The following is a 12,756-nucleotide window of genomic DNA, read 5'->3' as shown; positions in this document are numbered from 1 at the left end:
AACAAGCATGTAGCTTCTTAAACATCCTGACCTGCATTTTCCTTTGCCATCCCATCCATCTCATGTTTGGTGATGCCCAGCTCCACCCGAAGATCACTCACTGAGTTCCTTTGCTCCTTGACTTCTCCCTCCACGTTGCTCAGGCTCTCTCTGGTCTCGCCTCTCATTTCCACCACGGTGGTTCCCAGGCTGTGCACCATGTCTCTCAGCTCCCTCAGCTCAGTCCAGAGGTCAGGTTGTAAGAGGGTAGCTGGTTCTACATTGTTGTGTCTCTCATCGACCGACCCTCCCTCTCCCTGAGCTCCAGCCTCAGAGAGACACAACAGCAGAACAACCAAAGCTCCAGCAGCCTTCATTCTGGAACAGAGTGACTGAAGATACTGTGTGGTACAGTCGTCTTTTATACTCTCTCTCCTCATAGACTTGCATTGGACACGTCATTGTGCCCAGTGGAAAGTTAATCTACAACCTGGATACTAAATAAAGTCGAGGACGGTCTGAGAACTCCAACATGTGGTCCACGATAAGACGTCCTGGCTCTGAAAAGAGCGTCTGTGAAGATTTTTTATGTAATCAGCTGTTGTTATTGAAATAAACGTAGTAGGCTTGTTTTTCTGAAGTTATGTGAGGACACTGAGTTTAGAGCGTGAGCTGTCCAAAGGTGTTCATGTCAAGTCAGCATTTATTACTTCCACTGATCTACGAACAAATAATGTCATACGGTGTAAAAGGTGCAGCTTGTTTAAGTCCTTTATTTTTCCTCTTTATGTTATGTTACTATGGTCGAAGAAAAAGGACCCTCAAACTCTTCACTTTAATCTTCATAGGAACCAGCCTGTGTGTCACACACAGGCTGGTTCGTGTGTGTGTGTGTGTGTGTGTGTGTGTGTGTGTGTGTGTGTGTGTGTGTGTGTGTGTGTGTGTGTGTGTGTGTGTGTGTGTGTGTGTGTGTGTGTGTGTGTGTGTGTGTGTGTGTGTGTGTTTGTTTGTGTGTAGGCCTGTTTACCTGCAGTCCAAAAAGAGCCTGCTTATCTACAGCACACACACACTATGTTTGTATTACTATACTTGTGAGGATATAAACATTTTTGGATGACAAAATAGCAGAACAATTGCTGAAAAATAGCAGATCTACAAGCTCACAAGGCCTCACGCTGTGACGCTTTATGAGCTTGTAGGTCGGCAATCTATCGGTGTGCGATATAGGCACACAATTAAGTTTAAAATAGGGAAAACTCAAACCCAACCCCTAAACCTAACATCTAAATGTCTAATCCTAACCCTAAACACAAGCTGAATATTTTTCTAATTGTAAAAATATCTCAAAAAAACTTTTTTAACCGTAAAACAACCATTTCTCTTGTGAGGACCAGGAATATGGTCTATTTCTCAAATATACTTGTGGGGACATTTGGGGTCATTGTGATTTTGTAGATCTGCTATTTTCAAATAAATATAAATATATATACGGCTGAAGTGGTTAGTGTGGTTTGTAATAATAATCAAAATCTACAAAGTAACTAGTAACTCAAGTTTTCATATAATTGGAGTGGAGTAAAAGTACACCATTTCCCTCTGAGATGTCGTGGGGTAGAAGTAAAAGTATTGAAAATTGTAAATACTGAAAAAAGCCCTTCTATCCCCTAGAACATGTACATTTTTATTTAACATATTTATGTTAAAGGGTTAGTTCAGATTTTTTGAGTATTTTCTGAAGGAAATACTTACCATTAATGTAGTGGTTGCAAAGGTATTAATTGATTGCCCGAGTCTCGTGGTCAGAGTTATGGTCCGTTTCTGATAAATATGAAGTAGTTCCGGTAGATTTGGTGGGGGCCGCTCATTAAAAATAAATAAATTAAAAAAACTAACGTCATTTGTATTGTTGACCTATTTCTACCATATAGAGCAGGTTTCGTTCAATTTCGACCCCTCTGTCACATGGTACTAATGTTTGTGTCCAGAATCACTGCGCCGCGGCAGCCTACTCACGCACACAATATATGACACAAAAAATAGTATTATGTGACAGAGGGGTCGACATTGAACGAAACCTGCTCTATATGGTAGAAATAGGTCAACAATACAAATGACGCTATTTTTTAAAATGTATTTATTTTTAATGAGCGGCCCCCACCAAATGTACTAATCTACCGGAACTACATTCATATTTATCAGAAACGGACCATAACTCTGACCACGGGACTCGGGCAATCAATTAATACCTTTGCAACCACTACATTAATAGAAAGTATTTCCTACAGAAAATACTCAAAAAATCTGAACTAACCCTTTAAAGTAAAAAAAACTAGTAACTTGAGTTACTAGTTACTTTGTAGATTTTGATTATTATTACAAACCACACTAACCACTTCAGCCGTATATATATTTATATTTATTTGAAAATAGCAGATCTACAAAATCACAATGCTTTTTTAATACATTTTGAACTTGTGAAATGGGACATTCTGCACAATGAGTACTTTTGGAGGGGAGGGGAGGGGAGGGGAGAAGAGAGGGTCTTGGAGGATGGAATCTAGGGGATAGAAGGGGGTGGGGGTCCCATAGAGGATAATTGAACCAGAGTACACAACATATGGCTGAACCAGACTGCCTGCTGTGAGAGCACGCGCGGTCGCGCGCGCGCACACACACACACACACACACACACACACACACACACACACACACACACACACACACACACACACACACACACACACTTCCAACCTTGCAAACCTATTTTGGGCATATAAGCCAAAACGTCAAGATTTGTCAAAAGCTTGGAATGTGACGAAAATAGCCGATCTACATGCTCACAGTATTCAATCTTCAATCCGATCTACAAGCTCACAGTAGTAAAAATAGCCGATCTACATGCTCACAGTAGTCAATAATCAAACCAATCTACAAGCTCACAGTAGTCAAAATAGCCGATCTACATGCTCACACAGTAGTCAATAATCAAACCAATCTACAAGGTGTTGAACATCTGGAGATGTATTAGAACGTAATTTATGTTGAACAGCTCACTTTAGGATATAGGCTTTAAATTATGTTATCACTTGATTTGCCTAAAGAAAGAATATGATATTGACTGGTTGAAATGACTGCTGAGGTGCACTCGAAGGCTTGCAGCAGGCAGAGGCCTCCATTTCCTTTACGTGCATTTCCTGTATGTGAGCTGCACTCGCGGCGTACGTGACATACAGCCTGCATCTATGGCTGATCAGTGGGGTCAACGAGTACCCAAGATCTGATAGTTTTAACCAAATGTTACATGCACACATGAAAGTGTGAATCATTTGATTTTCTGATTAATGATTTAATTTAATCATATATAATTGCTGATAATATGCAGTATAATTGCATTTACTGAATTATGCTCAGGTATAAGAAACATTTCGGAGGACATTTAACCCCTCAGTATGCCCATATATGGCAATGCTGATAATGTCGTGCAAGGTGCAAAGTAAGCATTTTTTGTGTGTGTGGGTAGCTGTTGGACAAGTCACACATACACCCACATGCAGACACACTGACTTCTGAGAATCACCTATAGCGTCTGACTTCTAAGAATAAGGCATGCACGCCTATGTGCACGCAAATACACACACACTGACTTTCTTAACTTTTGAAAAGTCACCCATGTGCACACTTACGTGCACTCACATACACACACTGATATCTGGAGAACTTCCTTTAGACCGTACTACCGTATAAAGGGGCGCTCACGAGAGCATCAAGCGGGTTTTTTAGAGAGGCTGGGGAGACAGAGGCTGAGGGAGACTTGGGAGGTTTTGGACGGCTGTTGGGGGCCCTTTGGGCCCCTTGGGCTCTTAGGTTTTTGGGGCTTCTTCTCTTGCACCTTGCTCAGATGTTAAGCAGTCTTGGCTCCACATGGAGGAAGGTAAAGAATTAAATAAATTAAGAAGGTAAATAATTAATTAAATTAAGATGGTAAAATATTACTTTTAACAATTAATTAAATCAAAAAGGGTAAATGTCTCTATTTTGAGATTAAACCTATTTAGTGCTACTTTAAGGACATTTTTGGAATTACCAAATTTAGACTGTATTTCAGGCTGAATGAGATCTAAATGGAACCTCCTCTTTTTAATCTAAATTCTAAATTAGTTTAGGACAAGCCTAAATTAAGGCATTTGGAAACCAGACAGACATGAAACATTATTGATTTCATTTCTATTGGTATTTTGTATTTGTATTTTGTATTGTTAAATACACATCTGTAATCCCACTATGAACTGAGCAAATAAAGGGAAGCTTTTAATCTTTCAAAAAGCCTCATTTTCTGAGTTAGTGTTATAAAGATAATTAGACTAGGGGTTTCTTCTGAAGGACACCACCAAGCCCTCGGTGAGTATGAGAATTCCACACTACGGCGACATACATACACATTCTATACACACCCCATACAGGTAGAGATTTGTAACTGATGCTAAAGTTGATGCCAACGTTTGATACAAAGCTGGGCGGAGTGATGTATTGAGCAAATGTTTTAGGAGTGCAATGTTTTGTATGCAATGAATTGTAAGCATTTAGGTGTATTGCAATGACGGTGTGCTATGACAATGTGCTGAGAGTTGGCAAGGTGGCTTAAAGAGTGAGATGGTTTGCATGTGTTGACTCATTATCCCTGTGTGTGACTGTACGTAAGAGTGAGTGAAGGTCTGGGTAGCAGGCCATGGGGATGGTGGGTTGGTGTAACGCATGAGTTTCAGTGCATTTCTCTAGTCAGAGGAGTAGGATAGGTTGTTTCAATGGGGTCTTTTGACTGAGTGAAGGTCAAGTTGATTTTCTGTTGAAGCTGGCCAGTAAGTGTAGGGGGCCCCTCTGCCCCCTGTCTTTCTTATAACACAGTTATCCTCATATACACAGTTTTGTCTTAAGTCGGGGACTGGGTATTGTGATAGTGGATCTGGTTATTAAAGAGCTTACGGATGGTGACCAGACTTAGATCAAAATTTAGCCGCCATTTCCCCGGAGGCCAAGGGCCTGCTAACACGGTCGAGTTTGCTCTGAGTTCACCATGGCGCAGAAAAGGTAGTTCTCGCGTCGCCACAAGTAAATATACAGTTTTCTACACTTCTGTGTGTTTCTTGTTTTAAAAGGTCCCTGAGTGAAGGGGACCTCCTATCTGTGTTGTACACCGCTCCAGTCGTGGTCTGGAATGGTTAATAAAGGTCACAGTAGTCAAAATAGCCAATCTGCAAGATCTACAAGATGCGGCGCCTTGTAAGCTTGTAGATCAGCTATTTTTACTAGCACAGCACTGTCATAAGTATAAAATAGGGCTATTTTTCTTATTAATAATTGATTATGAAAAATTTGAAATATAGATAGGTTTTCACACGATAATAAAAGGTAAATTATATGACAAATTATTTTTCAAATGTTTCAAATATAATTTGATCCAATCACCTACTAGATTAGTGGTTTTCAAACCTTTTTGTCTCAGGTCACCCCTGTAAATAACCTTTTATTATTATTATTTTATTTATCACCCCTGTAAATATATTTTTATTATTGTATTTATCACCCCTGTAAATAACTTTGTATTATTATTGTATTTATCACCCCTGTAAATATATTTTTCATCCACATCACCCTTGAATGACATTGTTACTTTTATAGCACCTTACATTTATGTCATATTACGGTGCATAAATATACAGTATGTCACCAGGGAAAACTTGATAGAATATCTGTTTCCATTTAGGACAGATTTACAATAACTTTATACTTGATATTTAACCACTTGAACCCCAGCATCTCTATTCTGGGGGAACATTCGTCAAAAATAGCCGATCTACAAGGTCACAACGCCCTGCAACGCCACACGTTGTGAGCTTGTACATCTGCGATTTGGTGTAGATGGAAAAAGAATGCACCAAGTACAAGTACAGTACAACTCAGTTTTACTAAGTCTAGAGGGTCTACGGCACCCACTTTGAGAAACCCTGTACTAGCGAGCACAACAGGTGCACTGTGTGTGTGTGTGTGTGTGTGTGTGTGTGTGTGTGTGTGTGTGTGTGCGTGTGCGTGTGCGTGTGCGTGCGTGTGTGCGTGCGTGTACCAGAGTAGCATTGGAAAACTGATGTGTCTGTTTTTAGCTGAACTTATCTCCTTTCATAGATATCGGTGTTCAAATATTAACACTTGTTTCTGTGTGTGTACGCGTGTGTGTGTGCGTGGGTTGTACTCCACTGACAGCGGGCACAGTCTGTATTCCAGTTAATATCTTTATTTATTCATATTGTAGAAAATTTAAATCTGAAATCCGAGATATTATTATTATTATTATTATTATTATTATTATTATTATTAGTGACAGTTGTAGACATCTTGTAGTCACCACAGACAGTTTTCAAATTGCTTGATTCAGTATTTAGATACCGGTATTTAGATAATATTTGATATTCATTTGATCAGAAGCAAACTCCATTTTATCCATGTTAGCCTCATTGAAAACACACGTCCCTGCTTCTGGTGACTGATATTGATTAATCCTTGAAGGGGGTTTGATTTAGATTTTCTTTCTGTTACTATTTTCATGTATTTCATCTTCCCAAACAATTTATAAAACATAAATGATAAAGGTAAAAAAAACACTACTTTGGGTTCAGGGGAGACATCACATTTCTCTGTACGGTCTCGAGGTAAAATGTTTGGGAACCACTGGGCCACATTATAGCTTTAAGACTATCTGGTCACGTTCAGAATACATTTTTTAATATTTGAAATATTATTTAATACAGGGGCCAATCAATCAATCAAAGTGTATTTATATAGCACATTTCATACAGCAAGTGCAACCCAATGCGCTTCACAAATAAATAAACATTTTAAAAACATTAATGAAAGGAAAAAGGACAATCAACTTTTTAAATAAAACAAAGGGGAAAAGAAAATGTAATAAAAAAGGAGTAATGCTAAAACCTAGGTAAAGGCAATGCTAAAAAGGTGTGTCTTAAGATTTATTTTAAAGGTGTCCATGGATTCAGAGACAGGCAGGCTGTTCCACTTTGTAGGACCATAGTAGCTGAAGGCTGAATCTCTGTGCCTTTTAGTCAGTGGTGGAAAAAGTATACTCGCATTACAAAAGTACCAAAAGTAGAAAGTACTATGCAAAATGTCCCATTTCACAAGTTTTCAAATGTTTAAAAATCCTTTGAAAATAGCCGATCTACTAGCTCACAAAGCTTCTAGATCTGTGGGGCGTCCGCTGGCCTATCGGTCCAGGCGCATACCACATGCTGGTAATCCAGCTTGACAGCGTGTCGCGGGTTCGACTCCCGTTCCTGACGACCTTTGCTGTATGTCTCCCCCCCATCTCTCTCCCCATTTCCTGTCAGCCTACTGTCCTGTCCAAATAAAGGCATAAAAGCCCAAAAAATATCTAAAAAAAAAAAAAAAGCTTCTAGATCTGCTATTTTCAAATGGCTCGAAATGTATGTAGGGCTGAAGTCGTTAATGTATGTTTTGTAATAATCATCAATATCTACAAAGTAACTAGTAACCAAACTTGTCAAATAGTGGAGTAAAAGTACACTCTGAGATGTAGTGGAGTAGAAGTAAAAGTACTGGAAATTGGAAATACTCCAGTGAAGTCAAAATATCTCAAAATTGTATTTAAGTACAGTACTTGAGTAAATGTACTTAGTTACTTTACACCACTGCTTTCAGCTCTAGTTTTAGCCTCTGGAACATGTAAGAAACCAGTGCCAGAGGACCTGAGAGCCCTACCAGGCACATACCCAGAGAGCATTGCAGATTAATAGGCAGGTGCGTTTCCATTTAGTGATTTAAAAACCAATAAAAGGACTTTAAAATCTATTCTAAAACTAACAGGCAACCAGTGGAGTGACCTTAAGATGGGTGTGATGTTTGCTCTCCGTCTGGTCTTGGTCAGTAGGCGTGCTGCTGCGTTCTGGACTAGTTGTAACCGGACAACGTCTTTTTTTCGGCACACCAGATAGGAGAGCATAGGCTCTATGCACAGCAGCCATATTGTGAAGACATTCACAGGTGTTACCAATGATACTAATGAAGGCTCTGTTCCATTCTGGTCAAACGGAGTCAGGGTGCTGATATTGTGCATGTTGGCTCACGGTTACACCAATTGGCTCTAAAATTTGGGTCCAGGGACCCTCATGGTTCCTTAAGGGGTTTCCAAATGGCCCCTTACGAGTGTGTAACTTTGAGACGGGTCCATTTGGTTCCATTTGTACACTCTCAGAGTTATGGGGGTCGTGGAAATTGAAAAATCTGAGAACCACTGTGCTATCTGAGAACCACTGTGCTACACTAAATGGAACAGAGCCTTCATTAGTTTCATTGGTAACACCTGTGAATGTCTTCACAATATGGCTGCTGTGCATAGAGCCTATTACAACAGTCTATCCTGTTAGTGATAAAAGCATGCATTAGCCTTTCTGTGTCGGCCTGGGAGAGAAAACGGCAGACTCTAACAATATTTCTCAAGTGATAAAACGATACTTTTCATACGTTTTTCATGTCAAGGACCCCTTACCTGAGAGAAAGATATGAAGCAGGGACCCCCACTACATATTGTATAAAATTGTGTTGCAGATTCAATTTTTTCATAGATTTCATAGACATTTGACACCACCGTATCAGTATTATGGTCAGTTTCATGGTCAGTATCATGGTCAGTATCATGTCAGTATCATGGTCAGTATCATGGTCAGTGTCATGTCAGTATCATGGTCAGTGTCATGTCAGTATCATGGTCAGTATCATGGTCAGTATCATGTCAGTATCATGGTCAGTATCATGGTCAGTATCATGGTCAGTATCATGGTCAGTGTCATGTCAGTATCATGGTCAGTATCATGTCAATATCATGGTCAGTGTCATGTCAGTATCATGGTCAGTATCATGTCAGTATCATGGTCAGTATCATGTCAGTATCATGGTCAGTATCATTGTCAGTATCATTGTCAGTGTCATGTCAGTATCATGGTCAGTATCATGTCAGTATCATGGTCAGTATCATGGTCAGTATCATGGTCAGTATCATGGCAGTATCATGGTCAGTATCATGGCAGTATCATGGTCAGTATCATGGTCAGTGTCATGTCAGTATCATGGTCAGTGTCATGTCAGTATCATGTCAGTATCATGGTCAGTATCATGGTCAGTATCATGGTCAGTGTCATGTCAGTATCAAAAACCCTCTAACGTCGTAACTATACAAAACCCTCTAATACAGAGGTCTTCAACATTTTTTAGGCCAAGGACCCCTTAGCTGAGAGAGAGATGAAACGGGGACCCCCACTACATATTGTATAAAATTGATTTGCAGGTTAGACTTTTTCATCGGTTGTATTGTTTGAGAGCACTGTAAAAGTGTTGTGTAAATGTGTGTTTTGTTTGTTTGTTTACACATTACCTTTTCTATTGCATTCATGTTAATGTGTATTTTCAGACATTTAATCACATAATCCTTAAAAGTGTGCCTTTCTATGTCAGACGCCAGAGGGTCCTCAATACTTTGTAAACTTGACCTTTGGCTCTGTACTTGGAATGTTATTCTTTCCCCCTCTAAACCAAACCTCTTTGCGGAAAATAGCTGATCTACAAGGTCACAACATTTATTCAAAAGTTCCTATCCTATCACACAAAGATTTGGCGACCCCCCATGTACTAAGTCTGAGGAGCCCCTAGGGGTCCCGGACCCCCTGTTGAAGATCTAATTTAAATATTATAATTTTTCCTCTGTCCAGGAGCCTGCCCCCGCCTCGCATCCTGGTCCACAGAGACTCCTCCCCCTCCCACCAGGAGGCGCTCTCCTCCTCCCACCGTCCCACCGTGGTGGTGAGTGGCCCCGCCCTCTACGTGCATGACTCCGCCTCCCTGTCGGTGGCCTCCAGGCTGTCGGGCGCCACGCCGCCCCCTAGCTACGAGGAGGTGACGGGAGGACACGCCCCCGCGAGCAGGGAGGAGGTGACGGGAGCCCACGCCCCCGAGAGCAGCGGGGACGAGACCTCCACCAGGACCTCCTTCTGTGACGCCCCGCCCACATATGAGGAGATCTGCAAGAGGAAGTGAGTTAGGAGACAGAAGTGTCAAGGAGCAGTGAAAGAAGAGACAAGGAGACGAGGTGTTCCCTCACTCCAGACCTAATGTTTCTTTCTTTGAAGAGCTTTAGGTTAACGTGTTTTAGAAGCGTAAAGTGCTTAAAGGACACTTTGGACACCAACAAAATGCGTGTTTCAGTCCCAGCACTCATTGTAAACTGATTTCAGTCAGGGCTGACACTAAAGGCCAATTTATGATTGTGAGCGTCAAGTGTTGCGCTACGTGTGTCTCAACGTTCTGAGCGTTCGTACTGTCTGTGACTCACCGCCACCAGAGTTATAAAAGAACTAGAGTGGTAACCAGAAGTCCCCGTTCTCTTCTATGGAGTTGCTCGGCAAGTGCATACTCCCTTTTTTGGGGGGGGGGGATGATGACGTTACGGGGCTCCTCCGAGTTATGTCTTGCATGCGCAGTAATGCTAACTCGTGCGTCGAGCCCATTGGTCAAAACTGTTTTCATTCGTTGCATGCATAGGGCCCCCAGCTGCACTTCCAAAGTCGGCCACCAGGCGACTCTAGCTTCACTTTACCCTCTCGGTTCTGGGGGCTTGGTTAACGCCACAAAACTTAAACAAGGAAGTGGATGTAGTCTTGTGCGTCTTCCAAAACAATCAGGGCCCTATTTTGAGTGTCTTAAGTATCAGGTCTTAACACACCCCAGCATTGAATTCATGGAGAGTTTTTAGTTTTTGTTGCATTCCTAAGCCAATAATTGGATGATAATAATAAAGATGCTAATGTATCTGGTAGGAGACACAAAGGAGAGTCTTTGAGTCTCCTACAGGAGAGACCACCGATAATCAAAGTATTGGCTTAGGAATGCGACAACAACTAAAAAATCTCCATTAATTCAATGCTTCATGGGGTGTGTAATTGATAGGAAATAAGTCATTTTTTGGGTGAACTGCTCCTTCAACTTAAGACCTGGAGGCGTGGCCAATGCCGTTGGGCCACTCAAAATAGCCAAAAAGCATTGGCCACGCCTCCAGGTCTTAAGTGAAGTCATAAGACCTGGTACTTAAATTGTGCAAATTATGGCCCTCAGAGTCTGTAACATTTTATAAAGCGGGTGCAGCCTTCCATGTTTCCAGAAGAACGCCGCACCGCCACAGACATCCTCCACAACACTTTGTTTTGCTTTGTTTGTCACTTTTGACGTCACTTTCGTGGTGTGACACGCCGGTCGACACTCTGCAATTCTAAAACACATTTACCACACAAACAACATGAGGTTTGGTGGAGTGGGCCTTCAATGTTATTTTTAGTGGCAGTGGAATCACCGTTTTGGAGTGGTTCTGGACACCTGTGTCTCATTCTAACCACCCGTTTCCCTCTACACCAAATGGTCAAGTGTTTCCCTCTGCACCAAGTGTTTCCCTCTACACCAACTGTTCAAGTGTTTCCCTCTACACCAAATGGCCAAGTGTTTCCCTCTACACCCAGAGTTTATCTCTACACCAAATGTCCAAGTGTTTCCCTCTGCACCAAGTGTTTCCCTCTACACCAAATGTCTTCACCTTAACATATCCCCAGAATAGGGACACTGGTGGTTAAAAAGAGGACATTTTAAAGTGTTTCTGATTGAACAAAGCAGTGACGTGTAAGTGGAGAGACAGTCCATCCATGTGTCCATGGTCCGTCCAAACGTAAAGGACATTTCTCCTCTGGCTAACTGCCAGCTGTCACCTCCCACATCTCCTAAAGAAAAACTGAACACACACGGCTCAAAACATCACCACCAGCATGGCCTTAAGTTATGGGAACTGCGATGAGATGTGAGAGTGTGGTCTAGCCAACACCAACTCGGAACTCCTGAATCGCTGCCCTCCACACCCTCCTGACTAGCATCATGGTCTGGAGCTCTGCAGTGTTGTTACTTCAGCTTTCACACCGCAGTGCGTCAACGTATATGGGGCACCTCCTACTGGCTCCACTGTTAAGCCGCAGTGTGTCTATGTAGGCGGTGCACCTCCTACTGGCTCCACTGTCACACCGCAGTGTGTCTATATAGGTGGTGCACCTCCTACTGGCTCCACTGTTACACCGCAGTGTGTCTATGTAGGTGGTGCACCTCCTACTGGCTCCGCTGTCACACCGCAGTGTGTCTATATAGGTGGTGCACCTCCTACTGGCTCCACTGTTACACCGCAGTGTGTCTACATAGGTGGTGCACCTCCTACTGGCTCCGCTGTCACGCCACAGTGTGTCTACATAGATGGTGCACCTCCTACTGGCTCCGCTGTCACACTGCAGTCTGTCTATGTAGGTGGTGCACCTCCTACTGGCTCCACCACTGTCACACCGCAGTGTGTCTATGTAGATGGTGCACCTCCTACTGGCTCTGCTGTCAAGCCATAGTGTGTCTACATAGGTGGTGCACCTCCTACTGGCTCCGTTGTCAAGCCGCAGTGTGTCTACATAGATGGCACACCTCTTTCCCCTCCTGGCTGTGCAGTAAGGGTTGACTCCCACAGTGTCAGTTTGCTTGCCACTAGTTCCGGGTGCCTGACGCAGTGCCCAGCCAGCCTCATCCTTCTCTCTCTGACCTTGTCTGTGGTCTGGGAACTGAAGTTCATCTAACTGCTGAAAACTACAGACAGAAATGAGTTTAGAAGACTAAGAGTCCTGCGGA

The 12,756-nt window shown here is 42.2% G+C and overlaps 1 protein-coding gene across 2 annotated transcripts in view; it reads left to right on the top strand.

Annotated features, from left to right (window-relative positions):
- Positions 1-10,984, top strand: part of prrg3 (proline rich and Gla domain 3) — a 31,274-nt gene extending 20,290 nt beyond the window's left edge. For both annotated transcript variants that reach the window (XM_084074703.1, XM_084074704.1), the window contains exon 5: positions 9,771-10,984. In XM_084074703.1, the coding sequence (XP_083930829.1) occupies positions 9,771-10,095 (325 nt within the window). In that variant the 3' untranslated portion in view covers positions 10,096-10,984. The remainder of the gene's footprint in view (positions 1-9,770) is intronic.
- Positions 10,985-12,756: the final 1,772 nt, after the last annotated feature.

Source organism: Gymnoscopelus microlampas (genome assembly GCF_963454915.1).
Source record: "Gymnoscopelus microlampas genome assembly, chromosome: 12".
Lineage (NCBI taxonomy): Eukaryota > Metazoa > Chordata > Actinopteri > Myctophiformes > Myctophidae > Gymnoscopelus > Gymnoscopelus microlampas.
The sequence above is the reverse complement of the archived record's forward strand: the minus strand, read 5'-3'. Positions and strand labels throughout refer to the sequence as shown.